Source organism: Mixophyes fleayi, chromosome 2, assembly GCF_038048845.1.
Source record: "Mixophyes fleayi isolate aMixFle1 chromosome 2, aMixFle1.hap1, whole genome shotgun sequence".
Taxonomy (NCBI): domain Eukaryota; kingdom Metazoa; phylum Chordata; class Amphibia; order Anura; family Limnodynastidae; genus Mixophyes; species Mixophyes fleayi.
Genome location: NC_134403.1, coordinates 77,764,788 through 77,786,755, shown reverse-complemented (window position 1 = coordinate 77,786,755; position 21,968 = coordinate 77,764,788). Strand labels below are relative to the sequence as shown.

Here is a 21,968-nt window from a genome sequence, read left to right as displayed (position 1 = left end):
TTTAGCAGAAATACCTGGAGCGGGGGGGGGGGGGGGGGGTCTCCTGTCATAATGACAAATCAAACCCAGGATTGTCAGCAGGGGTATTTGGTCTCCAAAAAAATGTGCCCCCCCCCCCCCCCCCAGGGATACCCAGTAACGTGCTGAAAGCACTAGTGCTCTTCCCACACCCCTGGGCATTGGGTGTGGGGTAATAATAAAAATGAAACAGCAGTAATAAACTATTTTGTCCTTTGTGCACTACAAGTCTCAGCATACCTATGGCTGTCAGGGCATGATGGCACTTGGAGATCCACAAGTGCCTCCATGCCTTGGCCCCCAGTCTTGCTGGGACCAGTAGTGCAAAAAGACAACAGATAATTAAAACACACATACTCTTACTTTATTTGAAATTTTAAAAAAATTACTTTCTTTTCTACACCCAAGGTCTTCATCTGAAATACATATTCCATTATCCATGCTTGTCCAAAAAAAAATACATCCAGGGACTTTCAGCTTGGTTAAAAAACAAAAACAAAAACACAATACATCCAGGGGTCCCTTTAGAACAACGCTAAACTAGCCAATCTATTAAGAACTCCCAGCGCATAATGAGTTCATTACGGCGCTAGGACTACTGATAACATGGGGATTTCCCCTGACCTCAGCACTGCAGTAACAATGTTGATATTTTAACTGTGTCAATATTATGAACATGTCAGCATTCTGAATGTCAACCTTTTAAATGTGTTGACAATCTGATTGTCGATAGTATGGTGTCAACATACTGAATGGCGACATTTTCATTGTTGCCATTTCGTACCGAACCCCACACAACATGTAGATGCATCACTTAAATAAAGCACACATTTGTGCAAAGCACACAAGCACAGATAGTCTTTTATGTTACAGTTTTCACTCTGTCTATAACAATGTCCATAACAATTTCACTCTGGGAAACAAATGAGTTACTGTTGCTAGGATGTATATATTTTACTGTAGTTACATATGATGGTAACCTTTTTGCAGTCAGAGCCCTCTACTGGTAATATCTATAATATGTTAAAACATAGACTTCAACAATTTAACATTTCCTCTTGCTTGCTTTGGCTTTCTAACACTGTTAAGATAACTTACAGAACTTTGAACTTTTATACTTTGAGATGAGTTTTTAGTGTCATGTTTTAATTTTTTTATTTAAATATCTCTGACTACAATTGTCAACCATAGGATTTTTCCAAGATATCTCACTATAACCATTGTTAATCGAATTATGGGGCCTATTTATCAAACTTCCCCCCGTGTTAAATCCACGAAAACAACAGTTTTCAGGAATGTACTGTGAAATTGCTATGGATTATTGTAGCATCGCAACAGGTATCTCAGATAACTGCTGTTTTGCATTTTCTATCATTTTTCTGAGTGCTCTCCATATCAGTTTATGGGGTGCTCATTACGAAATGTTTCTCTTTTTCTACATGTTAATGTACGCCATCTGAAGCTGGCGTACATTAACATAACTGAAATATTTCGAAGCTGTCAGCTTTGCTCTGAAGAGCAGAGCTGGACAGCGCATGTTTGGAGGGATCATGTGATCCCTCCCAGTCACATGACTCACCTTCTTGCAGTCCAGGATGTTAGTGCGCATGCCCAGGTTTTCAGGCGGCGCATGCGCACTAATAAAAAAAAGAGGAGATCAACGCAGCTTTCTTCGGATGAGAAGAGGCTGCGATAAGGAGATGAGTCACTTCTCAGGGACAGCAGGTTATCGGCACTGCTGTCCCTGAGACTTTCTTAATACATTGCTGGAAACTTTCAATCCTTATCAAAGGGGAGAAGGATTGAAAAGTTTCAACACAAAAAAACGATGGATGATAAATAGGCCCCTAGGACTCTATGGATTCACATATATTATTTTGGAATATCTGTGCTGTAATAATATATATAATTAGATAGTTAATTACTAACTCTTTGTGCCACTCAGTTTATGTCTTTTTCACAGAGTACATGATCTAGAGGATGTGGTTAGCGTGTCTGGATATTTGATACTGTTTTTAAAGGAACAGTAACTTCAAAAATTGTATTGTCTTAATTGTAACTGCCACAATATGTGCATAGTATGTAGTATGTAATATACATACTAGACATAGTTTATAATATCTTTCTGTGCAGGCTATCAGCAAGCACGGTACAGTGGCGGATTAAGATTACCTTGGGCCTACAACATGGGTCTCCCTGTACAGTAGGATAATATAACAGCCATTAGAGTGCCAATAGGATTATATAGCCCGCATGATTACATTCTAGTTAGCAGAGGTTATATACCATGATTATATACCATCCAAAGATTTATATATACTAATATAAGAGCCAGCAGAGTGTCCATTATGAATATAGGACCAGGCTGCTACATGATATATCAGCTTGAATTACCCCCATGATTATATACAAAGCACTTGACTGACCATATGATTACTACACAAAAAATAGAGGGACAATTAATTGGTATTCTAACTATGGTACTGTTATTTATTTATTAATTGAGCCAATATTATATATTTTTTCATTTGGGGCATTACTATAGATTTATTTATTCAATGGGATCACTATTATTTTATCATGTATTCAATGGGGGCACTATTATTTTATCATTTATTCAAGGGGCACAGTTATTGTATCATTTATTCAATTGAGACACTATTATAGATTTATTTATGAATGGGGAAACTATATATTATTTATTTATTGTTGAGTAAACATTTTAACAGTATTTACTATTTTTCTGTTACCCACTGACCAGGGGTACCAGGAGGGGCCAAGTGCTAGGTAGCATTGGACCTGTCATCTCTAGCTGTGGGGGCCTGATCATTTGGTCAGGGCCCCCACCGTAGAGGAATTGGCCCTGTGCTAAATAGCACGGGCTATTACAGAATGGGAGGATTTTAGTATTACATTCTTTACCTTTATTATCTAGAAAATGTGTGGAGATGCCCCCGAAGCCGGTGCCCGGGAAGAGGGCGAAGATCCCGGCTGTCGCTGTGCCCCTGGAGGGGCTGAAGACTCCCCTGATGGCGGTGCCCAGCAAGAGGGTGAAGAAAGAAGAAAGAACTTATTTACCCGTCCGGCGATCCAGCGGCGGTAAGTATTCATTCTTTCTTGCAGGTTCTGGCAGCGGAGGACGGATGAGCCAATCAGGGCTCATCTTTCCCCGCTGGCCAATCAGTGGCCGGATACGAGAGCCAATCGCGGCTCGCGCCCGGGCGTTTTAAAGATTGGCGCCGACGTGAGCCAATCAGCTAATGACGTCACGCCGGCGACTATATAAGTCGCCGAACGGCGCCATTTTGCCAGAAGAGAGTCGGCGGCGAAGAGAGAAGGACGTCGTGGGACGTCCGGAGCGGTGGAAGAAGACAAGCAGCAGAGATCATCGGCGGGGAGCCCTTGTAAGGGCTGAGAGCGCCCCCGCCAAGCAGCCCTCAACAGCGCCGAACAGGAGAAGAGGCGCCGCCGGCTGGAGGGTCTGGAAGACCCGGAGAAAGAAGAAGGAAGACGGCGTGGCAAGCTGAGAGTCCTGCGCAGAGCAGGTAAGTAGCCTCAGCGTTGGGTCGGGCACTAGGCCCGTGTCCATGGTTGGGCACAAGGCCCGTGGAGCAGTAAATTAGGGGCACAAGGCCCAGGGACTTGGGCACTAGGCCCCGATAAAGTTAGTGGGCCAGTAGGCCATATTGTTAACGGGCACAAGGCCCTGTTAGTTAGTTGAGGGGAGGCTCAGAGCCCCCAGGTGCAAGGGCACAAGGCCCTTAGGTAGTTAGTGGCCTAGAGGCCATAGGAAAGCCACAGGGCCTGAGTAGGGCTGGTAGCCCGTAGGCTATAAAGGGCACAAGGCCCTCAGCTAGTTAGGGAGGCCACAGGCCTCAGTAGGCAGGGGCTAGAGCCCCTCGGTAGCAGGGCACAAGGCCCTAGTTAGTGGGCTCAGAGCCCTGAGATAGAGAGGGGGCTGAGGCCCATAAAACAGAGCACAAGGCTCTGTGTGTAGCTGGGCCCATGGTGTGTAGGGCAACAGGCCCTGGTGGTGTGTGGTAGAGGCGTGAGAGCCTCGTGAGTGTAGGCGGTCCTGTGTGAGGTGAGCACACGGAGTTAGGAGGTACAGTAGAGCAGAGGCTCCTGTGGTGCTGTAGCAACCGGCTGGTTGGCTAGCAGCGGTGTGCTCTGGTGAGTAGCGTGGAAAGTACTGTATACTGTATTTATTCTGTCTGTGCGGCGAGTATTGTTTGTATTATGGTATTTTGGGGTGTGCTACATAACCGTGTCCAGGGGCAAGACGTCAGGCCCCCATTAAAGGTAGGCTCTTGTTCCCTGTGTTTTCCTTTGCTAACCCATGCTGTGGGGGACAAGTGTAGTTACCAGAGTACACATAGTCAGGGAAGAACACACGTAGTTTTCCCGTCCCTTAGGTCCCTGGGGTCGCACTGGTTTCCAGAGGGGGTGACTGAGTGAGTCAGTGGCAGTGCAGCACAGCTCAACGCAGTTCCAGGGGCGTCCCGTGGTTCAGGTTGAGTGTCCCAGTCCTCAGTTCCGTGCAGGTTCCCTGGCGGTTCCGGAGTGGGATACGTGTTCGATATCTGGGTGCAGGCAGTGGGGCGGTTCAGTTCGATCGGCTGTTCCAGGCGGCAGTCTGTACGCAGGTTAGTGTGCTGTTCCAGTGAGCCTCAGTCGGGCCTGGTGCAGCCGGTCCTTAGGATCCGTGGGTGACCCCATAGCAAGAAGGCATCTTCTTGGTACGGCCTGGGTGAAGGGGTTAGGAACCGCCCTTCGGTATAGTCCGTGAACACCTGCTGGTGTTCCCCGTAGTGTGTAGTGAGCAGTTCCGTTAGTGCACCACACCTAGTTAGTTGTAGCTGTATAGTTTAGTTGCGTTGCCGACCATTAGAGTGTTGTTAGGGTCGGGTCGCTGTTGTAGTCAGTTTAGTCTTGTGGGTGCCCATCTTAGTCTCACTGAGAGTGCAGAGGGAGGCTGTGTGTTCCTTGTCATCCGCAGGTGTCGGGGAGGTGCAGGAGAACCGGATCGTAAGTGGGAGTGTCCCGGTGAGTATCACGCTCGATTCCCCTTTCGGTTAGGCCCTCACCGGCAGGTGTGCGAGGTACTTGAGGCGGGACTAGTCCTGGTTTCAAGTGCCTGTAGTCCCCCGTGCCTTGGCAAGAGCAAAGTGAGGAGGCGGCAGGGGAGCTTGGACTGAGAGTGTTCTTGTTCATTGCCGTATTCTCGGACAGCCCTTACCTGGTAGGCACGGCCGTAATCTCTGTCTCTTTCTTAGAGGGACGTGGTTGGAGGTGACAAGGGTTGCGGCAGCGGATCTGCTGGGGTCAGGTTGCAGCTGGGATATCAGAGGCGGACTGGATGTGACCATCGTTTACAAGGTAAGTTCTTTTGTGTTGCGTCTGTCCTGTTCCCCGCAGGCGCTACAAATGTATGGTAATACTTGATGTATTAAAGTAAATCCTGAAGTATTACATTAATGGCCACACAGCTAATACTATAATTGCACACAAAACATACTTGCTTACTCTCCCAATGATCATCCTCCCTGATCCCGCCCAGTTCCCTACTGAAGTAGGTGGGGCTTGATTGTGTGATTTGCTGAGAATCACATTATCATAGCGCCTTTGTACCATAATGCAAATTGCGATATTGTGCAGGTTCAACCTGTTTTCAGTGGAAATCATTTACGAGATACAAACTGGCAAGAAGCAGCACCCAATCAGATTGGAATCCTTTGTGCATCTTTATTTAAATGAGTTCTAGATCTCCACCAAAGTGTTAGGATTCATAGGCCAAGATGGTTTCAGCATAAGAGCAGAAGTTTGCTGAAGGGTAGTGTTGGGGTAAGGGCATTCCTTGCCAAGCACGGAGATTGGACACCTGTGCATTTACTAAGCATCTCAAAAGCTACTTTTCCTTTACCGAAACATTGTTATTAAAATGAGATAACAGGATGGAGAGGGCACATTATTAGTGACCTTTCTCACTGTGTGGTGGGTGCACTGCCATTCTCATGCTGCAAAATCGCCACTGGGCACAAATACTCAGGTACAGACACTGGGCATATACACACTAGTACAGACACTGGGCACAAATACTCAGGTACAGACACTGGGCATACACACACTTGTACAGCCAAGGGGCACATATACTCAGGTACAGACACTGAACATACACATATAAGTACAGACACTGGGCATGCATACACTGGTACAAACACTGGGCACATATACACTGGTACAGACACTAGGCACACATATACTGGTACAGACACAGTGGGCACATATACAGGCACAGACACATTGGGCACACATATACAGGGACAGGGAAATTAGGCACACATATACTGGTACAGATGCAGTGGGCACAAATATAAAAGTACACACACTGGGTATGCATACACTGGTACAGACACAGGGCACATTGGGCATACATATACAGAAATAGACACATTGAGTACACACATACAGGAACAGGGACATTGGGCACACATATACAGAGACAGACACATTGAGCACACACATACAGGGTCATTGGGCACACACATACAGGAACAGGGACATTGGGCACACATATACAGGGATAGACACTCTGGGTGCACATTAGTTTTTTGGTGAAACTGAGGGATGTAGTGAGGGGCTTAATGAATATGAGTGGTATTAACTGATGACAGTCCTTCCTTTGTTTTCGTCTTACTCTGCTTTGTCAGCCCATATCTAACTCGACCACTCTGGCCCACTTCTGGCCCCCGTTGCTGCCTTCACCTCGGCGCTAACTGCCCTTACCCTCTACTTGCCCCTTCTCTCATTCCCAGTCCCCCCTGTCTCTCACCATGCCGCCCCGCTCCTTTCCTATACCCATCCTCTCCCATAGCCCCTTTTTCTCGCCCAACTCTCACTGCCCCACACCTCCCCCCTCGCTCCATAAACCCTGATAATCTCATCCCTCTTCCCTCCCTCCCTTTCTCTTGTGCCCTCTGGAACTCCAGGTTCATCTGCAACAAACTTTCCTCCATCCATGACCTCTTCATCTCCAACACTCTTAATCTTCTTGCCATCACTGAAACTTGGCTTACTTCTTCTGATACCGTTTCACCCGCCGCTCTCTCCTACGGGGGCCTCTCCTTCACCCACTCCACCAGACCAGACGAGCATCCAGGAGGCGGAGTTGGCCTCCTCCTATCCCCTAACTGCACTTTTGTGTCATTCCTACTTTACCTTCCCTCTCCTTTGAAATACACTCCATCCGTCTCTTCTCCCCCATCCACCTCCGTGTCTCCGTCATCTACCGTCCCCCAGGCCCCTCCTCCCTTTTCCTTGACAACTTCGCTGCCTGGCTCCCCCACTACCTTTCCTCTGACCTTCCCTCCATCATACTTGGCGACTTTAATATCCCTATTGACAACTGTTCTGACTCCGCCACCATTAAACTTCTCGCCCTTTCTTCCTCTCTAGGCCTTACTCAGTGGACCTCTTCCCCCACCCACTGTCTTGGTCACTCCCTTGACCTTGTCTTCTCTCATCTCTGTGATCTCTCTGACTTCTCCAACTCTCCCTTCCCACTATCTGACCACCACCTCCTGTCCTTCACTCTGTCCTCCTCCCCTGCTTCTGCCTCGCCCAAAGCCACCCTCACTAGACGTAACCTGGATGCTATTTACCCCACCTCCTTCTCCTCCTCTCTCAAAACTCTCCTTTCACCCCTTCCCTCCCTGGCTTGTCCCGACCAGGGCTCCTCTCTCTACAATCACTCCCTCACCACTGTCCTGGATGCTGTTGCCCCGGCCTCTTCTATCCACCCACGCCGCATTATTCCCCAACCCTGGCACTCAAAACTCACCCGCTTTCTCCAAAGATGCTCTCGCACTGCTGAACGCCTCTGGAGGAAATCTCGCTCCCTGGCTGACTTCCTCCACTTTAAATTCATACTCTCTTCTTTCTCCTCTGCCCTCTCCCTCGCTAAACAATCCTTCTTTAAGTCCCTCATTTCTTCTCAGTCCTCCAATCCCCGCCACCTCTTTGCCACTTTCAGCTCCCTCCTCTCCCCCCCTCCCCCTCTGTCCCGCCTTCCCTCTCCGCTTCTGACTTCGCCACTTTCTTCTCTTCCAAAATTGAGGCCATCAGACTGAACATCTCCTCCTCCCCTTCTCTTGCCACCCTCATCGCTTCACCTCCCCCCATCAACCAACTCTGGTGCTCCTTCAGCCCTAAAACCGGTGAAGAAGTTCATTCCCTCATTCATTCCTCTTCACCCTCTACCTGCCCTCTCGATCCCATCCCCTCCCACCTCCTTCGTTCTCTCTCTCCAACGCCCTGCTCTTAGCTAGCACACCTTTTCAACCTATCACTCTCCTCTGGTGTAGTACACTCCTCTTTTAAACACGCTCTTATCTCTCCTATCCTCAAAAAACCCAATCTTGACTCCACCTCTCTTGCTAATTATCGCCCTATCTCTCTTCTCCCCTATGCCTCCAAATTACTTGAGCGGATTGTCTGCAGCCGCCTAACCAAGCACCTCGCGGACAATTCCCTCCTTGACCCTCTCCAATCTGCCGAAACTGCCCTGGCCAAGGTTACTAATGATCTCCTATCAGCCAAATCCAAGGGTCACTTCTCCGTACTCATCCTCCTTGACCTCTCTGCAGCCTTTGAAACCGTGGACCACCCCCTCCTGCTGCAAACTCTTCTCTCTCTCGGCCTCTCTGGTTCTGTCCATGCCTGGTTCGCCTCATACCTCACTAATCGCTCCTTCTTTGTATCCACGTCTGGTTCTTACTCTTCCCTTTACCCTCTCCCCGTAGGAGTCCCGCAGGGCTCTGTTCTCGGCCCTCTACTCTTTTCACTCTACACTTCCTCCCTTGGTGCTCTCATCTCCTCCTTCGTTCTTCAGTATCACCTTTATGCTGACGACATTCAACTCTATATCTCCTCTCCTGATCTTTCCTCCACCCTCCTTGCTCGGGTATCCGACTGCCTCTCCGCCATCTCCTCCTGGATGTCCGAGCGCTTTCTCAAAATCAATATCTCTAAAACTGAACTCATTGTCTTTCCTCCGCCCAGACTCTCATCCCACCATGACCTCTCTATTGTCATCAACAACACCACCATCTCCTCTCTCTCTTTTGCCCCCCACATTCATTCCCTTGCCCAAGCCTGTCGCTTCCAACTACGCAACATCGCCCGCATCCGTCCTTTTCTCTCTCAGGATGCCACCAAAACTATCATCCACGCACTCATCATCTCCCGCCTCGATTATTGTAACCTCCTCCTCACTGGCCTCCCCCACTCCCGTCTCTCCCCCCTCCACTCTATACTCAATGCGGCCGCAATGCTCATCTTCTTCTCACGCCGCTCCTCCTCTGCCTCCCCTCTCTGCCTTGCCTTACACTGGCTCCCCTTCCCCTACAGAATCCTTTTCAAACTCCTCACCACCACTTACAAGGCTCTCTCCAACTCTACTGCCCCTTATATCTCTAACATCTTCTCCATTCACACTCCTGTCCGCTCCCTGCGCTCGGCCAACGACCGCCGCCTCTCCTCCACTCTTATCACCTCTTCCCACTCCAGAATCCAAGACTTTTCCCGTGCAGCCCCCCTTCTCTGGAACGACCTCCCTCGTTCCATCCGTCTCTCTCCTACTCTGTGCTCCTTCAAACGTGCACTCAAAACTCACCTCTTCCTCAAAGCCTACCAACCATCTATTTAACCCCCATCTTCTCCCTTAAGCTCGTCCTCCCTTCTCTCCTCTTGCCTCAACTGGCTCCTCTTGTGCCTGGTCTGTTTACCCTCCCTTAGGATGTAAGCTCGTATGAGCAGGGCCCCCTCCCCTCCTGTCTCCATACCTGTTCTTCCGCTCCGTCTTTACTGCAAATGACTAGCCGGAGTTTCTGAAGTATTGGTACTTTTTGTTCATTGTTCTGTATGGTTTCACCCTGTATAGTCTACTGTTAGTACTGTGTGCGGTGCTGCGGATACCTTGTGGCACCTAACAAATAAATGATAATAATAATAATAATAATAATGTGGGGATTGATAATTAAACTGGATGAGGGAGTTAATGATTATAATGGGATTAATGATGAAGGGGTTTTTATGATGAGGCTGGAGTTAATGATTTTGAGGAAGGGTTGATTCATGTTAGGGGAGGGGGGGGAGTATTGTGTGACTGCCACAATAATGCTATTTGTATAGTAAGGGGTCACTAGGATGCTCTTTGTATTGCGATCACAAGAATACTCCCTGTATTGTATGGCTGTCAGTCACTATTCCGAATAGTGGAAACCAAGCATTAAAAAAAGAATTAAATAATTGCCAATGCAGTCATCTCATACACACAACTTGCTGGCTACTGACCTGATCTCCAATGAGTCCAATGCAAGACATGTATACATTATCGCGTGCAGCACCGGTCATCTCATAGATACAACATGCTAGCTTCTGGCTACTGAGCTTATCTCCAGTGAGTCCAATGCACAACATACATACAATGTCACCTGCAGCTCCGTTCATATCATAGATACAACATGTAACCTCCTCCTCACTGGCCTCCCCCACTCCCGTCTCTCCCCCCTCCGCTCTATACTCAATGCGGCCGCAAGACTCATCTTCCTCTCACGGCGCTCCTCCTCTGCCTCCCCTCTCTGCCTTGCCTTACACTGGCTCCCCTTCCCCTACAGAATCCTTTTCAAACTCCTCACCACCACTTACAAGGCTCTCTCCAACTCTACTGCCCCTTATATCTCTAACCTCCTCTCCATTCACACTCCTGCCCGCTAGTTTCTGGCTACTGAGCTTATCTCCAGTGAGTCCAATGCACAACATATATGGAATGTCACCTGCAGCTCCGGTCATCTTATAGATACAACATGCTAGCTTCTGACTATTGACCTGATAACCCTACTGTAAACCACACACTTAAAAACAAGGTATTTCATCCTACATTGTGCAAAGATGGAAAATGAGGACTTGATGACAGAACATTTAACAAGTTGATGATATGGGCACATTGCACTTAGCTTATGAAATACCATCTGTTCCGCCCCTAATTAGTCATGTACAAAAACACATTTCATTAAGATACAAGTGTACCCAAATATAAAATAACACAGCATGAATCTAAAATGTTTCTTTGTGAAGAATAGCAGTATTGGCATGTAAAACCCATTAAATCTGTGCTTAGAATTGTCTGAATAGTGGAAACCAAGCATTAAAAAAAGAATTAAATAATTGCCAATGCTGACATTGACTATGTGTTTGGCTTTTAGTCTATTTTTTTGTATGCAAATTTTCCTTTGAAAGTGAAGAAACTGTCTCATTTTTATGCAGTTCTGTAATAAGTATTATACAATGTCAGTATGAAAGACACAGGCTTCTCTATTTAACACATTTGGATCTATTTATTAAGCTGTGATGAGTCACAAATCCAAAGAAAACAGCTGTATTTTTCCGAGAATGATCTTCGCAGTTTTTCTTTCAATGTATTAAGGAATTAGAGCAGGAGGAATCAGAGACTTTTCCTACCTTAATCTATTTTACATTGGTCACTGCAGTCTCCACAGACCTCTATGTGAACTGACCCCATTTAACAGGCCAGTCTTAAAAACGGTCATCTCAAGATTTTCAATACAGCCCTTAGGTCTCCATCTCTGCCGGGACAGGACGCCGTCAATCCATAGTCAGGTACAATCTCTTTGCGCGACTTAGCTGCACATGCACAATAACACAGGGGTTACTTCCTCCTTTCGCCGGCAGAGTTTGACTGCCAATGAAGGACTTTTTAGTTAAAAAGAGGGAGGGGTCGCCAATGTGCCCTGAAATGGTAAATACAAGCAGTAGTACCTTTTGTATCACTGAGGTATGCAGCGATACCAGATGACGCGTATTGCTGCTCACTGGCCACCAATGTTAAACCATACTTGCCAACTTTTCCTCGTTGGCTTCAGGGAGATCCCAGGGAAGGTGGACGTGTGGAGGCGGGGCTTGATGAATTGCATCATTTTGGCACCGCCCCTAAACGGTTGTCACAATTTTGGCCAATTACAGCAGGAGGCAGGGCTAAGATGACACAATATTTGCATCATTAAGCCACGCCCCCACCACATATCTATTGTGGGGACTAGAAAAGGGAGCTTGTCCTGCTCTCCCGGAGCCTGGGAGGTCTCCCAGAAATGCGGGAGTCTCCCGGACATTCTGGGAGAGTAGGCAACTATGCGTTAAAGAAAAGCAGCTAATGAATCTCTAGAGACTGAAGTGTCTTTTACATTTCTGTCTCCATTACTGAAGTCATGTTGTTTTTCCTGTCAGTCTTTAATTAAATCTTGGTCTCCATGAAAATGGCCACCTCCATAGGCATCAACACATGGTCATAGGACACAATTTCTGAACTGTGTCATCATGCCACAGATGGCGAAGCCAACCACGTCTTGTACTGGCTCAGCATCAGGGAGAATGCCAGACTCTTCAGGGAGTGAGGGAGATCACCCCTATTTCAGGGAGTCTCCCTGACATTCAGGGAGAGTTGGCAAGTATGTGTTAAACAGACCATATACTGCAGTAGATAGTATCTAACAAAATAAATGTATAACAATCGTTCATTCTGCATGTCTGCAGGTGTTAATATCGATGCTCCAATCCAGCTGTGAAAAACAGGTACATTGGCATAATATGATTTATTAATATAATATTATTTTTACCAGGAAAAAATGTTAAGAAAAAAAAGATATGCAATAAAAAATATAAATAATATGCTTATGTATACCTCATTACTCTCATACAAATTATAATAATGATTCCTAAAACACATAATAATATGCAGAAGTATTTATTCATACAGACGTGAGTACTGAGGGGGTTGTCTCCGGGCTGGTACAAAATAACCCCTATATATTACTGTCCTAGCACTGCCCCCCAAGGCAAGAGATGGAATGCATACACAATATGTGACAACTCCAGCCCCATCTTCCCTGTGTAGAGCATACAACATAATATGGACCTATAGCAGAGTCTGTGGCTTCCTATTTGTTCGCCTGGTCACAGGCACCTAGGCAACGCATAGACCCCAAGAAAGGGGCCCAAAAACCCATTGCACATAAGAGGCATGGGGGTAAAGAGGGGCAGTGCATATGAGTTGGCAGATTTGGTACAGTACCTACCAAGAAGGCACAATTTTGGCAAAGTACATATGAAATGGCCCCTTTACCACAGAACACTAGGATTTCTCCAGTTAGATCGGGTTAGGGTCAGCTGCCTACTATAGGTCACAGGGGGCATGGAAAGACCTGAACAAGACATATAAATACTGCAATGTTGGTGAGCAAAATAAAAATAACCACTAATATGCCTCTACTTAGACCTTTACTAATATCTAAGTGTCCTTGTGAGGGGTACACTGTATATTAACTCCTTACTGGTACAGAGCATTGTATATACTCTGCAATGGTAAATTACTAGAGACATGAAAGAACCTTAGGGCCTGAGGTTGATCTCTATGGGAACATTGAAATTAGCGTATTTACCAAGCTGCGAACAGCTTGGCATTAGGCAAAATGCTAACACCATCTGAAGATGGCAGTAAGCAGATTTTACCTTTCCTTTATGTCAGCCAGGAGAGACATAATAATCTGAGCATGTACAGACTTTAGGCCACGCATGTCCAGTAGCTTCTTGTAGGGCATACTTACCAACTCTCTGAAGTTGGCTTCCGGAAGCCTACCGGTGGAGGCGGGGGTTATGGGAGGGCGGGGCTCCAAAATTTGCGTCATTTTGGACCTGCCCCTGTGACGTAATGATGCAAACACGTCATTTTACAGCAGGGGTGGGGCGGTGAATCGCGGCGTTTTGGACCTAATTGCCGGAATTTCCACACTCTCCCGGGAGTCCGTGAGACTCACGCGAAATGCGGGAGTCTCCCGGACATTCCGGGAGAGTTGGCAAGTATGCTGTAGGGTGGCGCAGGAAGTGAAGGCTTTTGCCGCAGCATTAAGCTAGCAGTGACAGATATAACTAGGGGAACAGTACTTCACCAGGACAGTCTGTTTTCGGAAGTGCTGTCCCAGTAACCAAACAATGGTAAATAGCTCACAAAACTGAGAATGAAGAGCAGCAAAAACGGAATGTTAAATATCAGAAACCTTAATATTTGATAGAAAGACCCTTATATATGTTCTGATCATACTTGCCAACTCTCCCAGAATGTCCGGGAGACTCCTGAATTTCGGGTCGGTTTCACAGACTCCCGGGAAAGCTGGCAACTCTCCCGCATCCTGCTACTGTCTTCCCAAAATGACGCGATTCAAGGTGAATTGCGTCATTTTGGCCCCGCCCCCGCGTCAAAATGTCATTTCCGTTGCGGTGGCAAAATGACGCGATTGGCCGCGTGCCGCCCACTCCCGCCCTCCAGTCACGCCCATCTCCCAGAAAGAACTTCGCAAAAGTAGGTAAGTATGGTTCTGACAGTCAGAGTAAGGTTTAACAGGGCAGGTTACTTTGCAGCACAATTTATGAATATTATAATTACTTTTTCTTCTTTAGCTGTGATTGAGTGAACAGTATTTTTTTTACAGTAATATTTAAGCTTCAAGATATTACACTCCTGCGCAGTTCTTCATGGGGGAGATTGTAAATGTAATCATAATCATAGATGCAAATAAACTTTGAAAGCAAGTGCAATCTCTTTGAACAGGATGCTGTTTAACAGCCTATATCACAACTAGTCACTAGTAGTAAAGTGTCTTTCGTGCAGTATACAAAACCTTCTTCCATATAATTAACACAAAGTGGTTACAGATCATTTCAAAGAACAGATTTTAATATTCAGCTTGCCCATGCCTGTCTCCTTTCAGCTGTACGAACGCCTACAGTGCATAGAAAACAGACAAGTGGGTCTTGATACAATGCTGCAGTGTAATATCGAATATGGAGGAAAAACAGGTGACTAGAGAGAGAGTAGCTAGAGATGAGTTGAGTTATAGCAAATTTTTGCACAAACTGAGTTTCCCAACGTAACAGGCCACTTCGAGGGGGTGCAAAGTTCTGGCGAAACAATCTGTGAATTAAGCTTTTGTTTCACCATTTCACAGACTGAATGATTTGTACTATATCTGTAAATTAGAATGTTGTGAAATGTATGGTATATGAATAGAGCTGACTACAGTCAGTGCATTCTGATGTGTGGTGTAGGGCGGTAGGACTGGGAACACTTAAGGCTAAATTCCGCACAACGTGAGAAATTTCAAAGCCAAATGCAGATTGAGACAAATATTCTGCAGAACAATTTTGAAAATTTCACTCATCTCTACCAGGGGACATATTTAGCTTAGTTTCCATAAACACATTTTTACCATTAGAAGTTTTATTTTGACATAGTCCTTCTACATGCTCTAAATGTGAATTAACAACTAAGCTGTAATTGGTGTAATCTTGCTTGTGCATGTATTATATTTTGTTTGGACGTGATTAACATGGCTTACATACAACCTAGATGAGTGTTCTGGTGTCAAAACAACCACAAGCTAAAAGACACACCACAGGTATGACAACATCAGCACAATGATCTAGATAGTCAGTATTCTGTGTAAACACATGGGGGAATTTATGAAAACCACTATAGGTAACTGTGTAGAAAAAGAGGTTTTGTACATAGCAACCAATTAGATTCTAACTGGTACTATTCTAGCTTATATACTGAAACATACTTGCCAACTCTCCCGGAATGTCCGGGAGACTCCCACATTTCGGGGGAGTCTCATGGACTCCCGGGAGAGTATGGCAATCTCCCGCATCTGCCCACTTCCTAGTGAAGTGGGCAGAATTAGGTCCAAAATGCTGCGATTTTCCGGGAATCACAGCATTTGGCCCTACCCCCCGCTGTAAAATGACGCGTTTGCGTCATTACATCACGGGGGTGCGACACGATTTTAGGAGCCCCGCCCCCACACGCCCACCTCCCCTGTGAGGCTCCCGGCGGCCAACTACAAAAAGTTTGTAAGTATGTACTGAAAGCAAGTGTTATTATCTGCAACACAACATTCCCCATACAATTAACTATAGAACAGTTCATAAATGTCCCCCGTTGAATCATGAAGGGTTTCAGTAACCACCCTACCAAAACAGTGTATATATTGCTTAACCAAGGGCAAAACCATTATATTTTCCTAGACCAGTATATGTTAGGTCTCTATAATGATAAAGTTATGGAGCTCTAGCTTCAATCTCCGTTATGTTAGGCATACTAGTTCATACTTAACCACTCTCCCGGAATGTCCAGGAGACTTCTGAAATTTGGTAGATCTCCCGGGCTCCAGGGAGAGCAGGGCATTCTACCACATCTGCCCACTTCCTAGTGAAGTGGGCAGGATTTGGATCTTCCCTGGTATGATTCTCGGGGAAGCGAACCATTTTGGCCAACCTCAGAGGTAAAATGATGCCTAAAAATTATGCAGTTCACTGAGCCCCGCCCCCTCCATCATCACTCGCCGACCTCTACTCTGGGATCTCCCGGAGGGCAACATTCAAAATTTGGCAAGTATGTACTATTTTATCTGTTTACTCTCATAATTCAGTCCTTGTTCTTAGACTTGGTTAATTAAATTCATTTCATTAACCAAGCATGAAGTATGAAATAATAATTAATTTACAAACCATGCAACAATAGGCCTGAGACTCTGTGGCCTTTCTACAAATCCATCCCTGTCCTTAGTAGCAAAAGTATTGCTTATTTTACACTTCTTGCATCTATTACTACTTATTCTATATCTCCAATCTTGAGCGCGTGAAAAGAGGATTAAGATACATTGAGGGGTATTTATAATATTTATTAGAAACTATAGCAGCCAATCAGCAATAAGCTTATTATCTATCGCGTGCAGACAATGCAGGCTAATGACTGATTGGTTTCTTTGCTTTTACTGCAGATTTGAAAGTTTCAGTAATGTTAGTAAATGAACCCAAAATTGTGTGTTGATCATGTGGTATTGTTGTACTTAAGGATGCATAATATACACATTTACCATCATCAGTCATAAAAACAAGAGAAAAAGCTGGACTAATATTCCACAATCCCTTGATACAAGCAGAACACAGTCAGCGTTTTACCAAGTTACCAGTTCTGATTTAAATAGTGGACAGTTTTATCATCAGAGAAACATTAGTCTCTAACGGGCATATTTATGAATCGGGTTTTTTCATGAAATCCCCCCAAAACAGTTGCGCATTTAAGTAACATTTAAATTTATTAAGAGGGCATCGCAGTAGATAACTCCAAAGCAGTCCCCATAGATGTCTATGGGGACAGTTATATTCTGCAGTTTAACAAGTTCCGAAAATCAAAGATTTTCAGAATTTGTGCCCGATACCTAACGCCAGCTGAACCTAACGCCAGCTGAACCTAAAGCCAGGTGAAGCTAAAGCCAGGTGAAGTTGCCATTAGCCATTAAAGCCTATAGGGTGAGCATTACAGTAGAGGGATCTTCAGATCCATCACCGCAGCTTATCTGCTCTCCCCTCCGATTACTATCACAAAGGTGGTCACTTTGGGATAGTGAACATAGAGGACACAGGAGAGAGGTCTTCGCAGGATCAGCAGTTTTTCCACGACTGCTGTTCCTAGTGAAGATTTTTAACAAATAGTCACAATATTATATTTGCAATAAGGATTGAAATGGACCGTGTTGAAGATGTGGTTAATAGATATGCCCCCAGAGGTAATAAGAAATCCAGTCTGAATTTAGCCATCAATTTAAGGATTCTTAATATTATCTAGCAAATGTATTGGACATGTTGTAACCAATAATAAGTGTGATAAATATATTGTATTTCACCTTCATGATTTAGGGGCATATTTATCAAAAGCTCTGTTGTCACTCATTTTCGCTAGCCATAGGGCTGTGTTTTACTTTGCCTATTAAACTAAAGGGTTAACACTAATGATAGATTTTTGCCCCACTGCAATACTTGTTCTGTTATTGCCATCTCAAGATCGTTACTAAATAAACAAATGTGCCTATTGCTTTAAATATGCGCATAGTGAATTCACACATTCTCTCCACATATTCATAACCACTAAATTCATGCTACATCATACTTGCCTACTTTCAGGCAGTGCAGTCCGGGAGAGGGGCGTGACTAGAGGGCGGGGGCACGGTCAATCACGTGATTTTGACCACCACCCCCACGCATATAAAATGCAGTTTTGTCGCAGGGGCGGAGCCAAAATGACGCGATTCGCCACGAATCACGCTATTTTGGTCAGGGAATTACGGGATGTGGGAGACTTGCCTGCTTTCCCGGGAGTCCGGGAGACTGACCCGAACTTCGGGACTCTCCCAGACATTTCGGGAGAGTTGGCAAGCATGTGCTACATCCATGTGAAAGAGCTCTAAGTCATGACAATAGCTCATCTACTCTCATTTACTGTTGCATCTGTGTGGAAAATTATTTAAGACATATTTACACTGTGACTTTTGTTTTCAACAGCCAGTTCATACTGAGTTTATGACACATATACACAGCAAACTGGTCTACCTTTGAAAAATCATTTCAGGAAGACTGTGCAAGTAACAGCTAAGTGCCGCATGCATTGGTGAAGGATGCACGTCCTGCTCCGTCTCCATCTATGAATTAGTCAAATCGGGGGTCTAACACCAAAAAAACAGCTGTTTATTATTATATCATCATCATTTTCCTGTATTTAGGCAAAAGGGTTTTAGTAATATGGTGCACAAACAATGAAGTACTGTAACTCATAGCAACCACTCTAATATCAGTTTGCCCAGGTTGTCAGACAAATGAAAGTTTGTTTGTTTGTTATTGGCTACAGCACATGGGCTGCACTTGCACTATTGTATAAAACTATCCTCATTGTAGTCATAGGTTTTTAACCACCTTCATCTTAAATACATGGTAAATGACCTCTCCAGGGTTTTGCCTGTTCCTGTGAGCATTACCACCGTTGTAATTGTAAAATTGTATATTTTTATTGAAAGGAATCCTCTTTCAATATCACCGGGTGTGATTCTAATACTGACTCTTTCAATTTCTGCCATGTGTAAATGCTTTTCAGTGGGGGAGCACATGGAACATATAACTTTGTGGAGACAACTAGACTGATCTATACTGACAGCAGAAATCCTGGGTCATCCTCCACCATGGCCAGAATCTGGCAAAGCTCTGTCACATGACCCGGTCACGTCATCATGCACGCAGCCCAACAATCCAGGAGCTAAGTCTACCCTGCCGGAAGTCCAGGAGATCTAACCAATTTTCCAGGACTCCCCCGGACCTTCTGGGACAGTAGGCAAGTATGGTGCAATGTGTTCTCGTTTTATAATGTGTAAAGCAAAGCAAACAGTAGAGCTTATTTACCTCACTATGAACCAAAGTGGTGAACTTTACTGCTTGCAGGACGGCTCATTTAACAACATTGTATTTAGATCCAACATTTGCCCTAAACCATAATAACCAATTATATACTTTCTTTCATTGTCTAACATTCATAATACAGATAAATCTATTTGCCCATTGGTTGCTGGGCACAGTTTGAATGCAGATTATCAGCATCTCACAGTGTGACGTGGTGATATTGTTATATGTAATCCTGCTCCTCTTTTTGCTTCTTTTACTAGGGACGTGTAAACTGTGGTGTGCTGCATTTGAAAATCATATGGTTTGCTGCTCATATAACTATGATGTGAAATATATTTTTCAAAGTCTGCACAGTGATGTGAAATTAATTGCTCAACAATACAGAGCTCTGTTTTCTCACTGCAAATTAAATGTGCTGTCATGGAGACCTGCACAGTGTTGCTAAAGACCAGCAGTACTCACGTACAGAAGATGTTCAAGAGTTAATTAAATCAGTTCATACAATTGAGTTGAATATTGCTGTGTTAGGTAAATGACATTACGTTCCTTCAGTAATACCGAGTCGAGATGTGCTGCACTATATACTTTTTATTCAGCTTCTCAGAAAGGCGACGGCGGGATCCCACCTCAGCCGGGGCGCCCCGGCCCTCACCTTCATTGCGCTGCAGGGTTTCTACTCCGACTCGCGCGCACGTTAGACTCCTTGGTCCGTGTTTCAAGACAGGTCGGGTGGGTCACCAACATTGCCGCGGACCCCTGGTGCCCGTGGCGTGGGCCCTCCTGCCCCGCCCCCTCCCCCTCCCCGCCCCGCTTCCCGTCCTCCCCGGGGGGGAGAAGGGGAGGCGGGATGTTTCAGCGGGGGGAGGGCGCGGAGGCGGTCGTCTCCCTCGGCCCCGGGCGACTGTGGCTGCTCTTGTCTGGGGGGGCTGTAACACCGGGCAGCGGCACCGCTCCGACCCACGAGGGCTCGAGCATCCTCCCGGCCACCTACCCCCCCCCCCCCCCCCGGGCTTTCTACTTCTGGTGCTGACATCTACATCCAACTACATCCAACATGTCTTGTGCTAAGGATATCCTTAATATGCTCAAGTGAATTATCTATTTGTCTGGGTCAGTAATTTTCCAACCTGTTCCCACGCAGGTACTTATGGGCTGGAGTCGAGCAGCCTTGACTGACATTGGTTGTATATATTATCCCTCTTGTCCTTTTTTATTAATATAGCACCACGTTGATGCTGCAGCACTGAGAAACTAGTGTATTCTATCCAGGTACACCGGTGGAGTTTACAATTTAATTTCCCAATCACAGGTTCACAAACAATTTTAGTTAGAAGCTGCATAAATTATCAATATGTCCTTGGACTGTGACAGGAAACCAGAGCACTCAAAGGAAATCTATGTCAACATGATAAGAACATACAATCTCCGCCCAAATAGAACCCTGCTTTGGTATCAAACCTAGCACCAAGGCTATGACATATTACTATTTGCTAGTAGTCAACGATACTGATAGATTAGCAAACCACTCTACACTGAATGCTGTCACCTATAAACTCATCTCACAGTACATAGTTCCTGTTGTGTAGCTAGGACACACTTACTGTGTAAATGAGTGAGTACCACAGGTCCTTCAATCTGATGTTGATGTATGGACTGGCAATGTATAAAGAAAAAGAGGCTTCCTTACCTTGCAAACTGTGCAGAGACACCGTCATGCTGGCCCTCAGCTGCTGGTCACTCACATTTGCCACCAGTTTCAGCAGTCTGCAGAGTTGGGCTTTTTCCACATTATGTCTCTTTACCTCTCCACGGATGGCCACTGAATTTTGCTGCTTTGGAGTAGACATCCTAAAACTCCCATGTGTCCCATCTCTGCCTCTTCCAAGCTCACCACTCATCCCCTGTTATGTTCTCATTACATGTACACATGAACAATAGCTTTAGAAATAAATCCACTGTTGAAGTTGCTCATTACCAGTAAAACATGTTTATTCTCTGTATATTTGCACTTTTCTTCTTTTAAGCTGTCTTTTCCTGAGATCTCCTGCTCCAGGTACACAGGTACTTTTGTAATTAAATAGAATATTTTCGTCAGTTTATTCCAGTCAGTTTGCTTCTTTCATTGTGTCTGTCTCTGCATCTCTGCTGTTCACGTGTGCACTTCCTGGACTGACAGGAAAGTTTCAGATGTGCTTCTATGCTGGCTAACAGTGTCCCTCCCAGACATTAGGCTCACAGTTCAAACATGAAGGTTTAACTTCATTTTGTGCCCTCAAGGCTACATCGTAAAGTACTGAAAGGAGTCAAGAAGATTTTTTTTTTTCATAAATAAATAAACAGAATACAAGTATCCTAGGTATAAGACATAGTTTTAAGATAGAGGAAGCTTTAACGTATATATTATCCGAAACTGCTGAAAGACAACTTGCAGGAAGTAGATAACCACGAAAAGAAACCAAGTAACCGATTCTATTGTAACAGTGAGCTCTGTTACTGCATCATCTCATGCTATACATGCAATCCTCTGCTAGCAGGGCCCAGACCGCTATCTTGTCAGATAAAGATGTGTAGAATATTGTAACACTAAGCCC

At 45.3% G+C, this 21,968-nt stretch overlaps 1 protein-coding gene across 2 annotated transcripts in view; it reads right to left on the bottom strand.

The window, feature by feature from the left end:
• Positions 1-21,635, bottom strand: part of AGAP2 (ArfGAP with GTPase domain, ankyrin repeat and PH domain 2) — a 258,019-nt gene extending 236,384 nt beyond the window's left edge. For both annotated transcript variants that reach the window (XM_075199338.1, XM_075199339.1), the window contains exon 1: positions 21,065-21,635. In XM_075199338.1, the coding sequence (XP_075055439.1) occupies positions 21,065-21,275 (211 nt within the window). In that variant the 5' untranslated portion in view covers positions 21,276-21,635. The remainder of the gene's footprint in view (positions 1-21,064) is intronic.
• Positions 21,636-21,968: the final 333 nt, after the last annotated feature.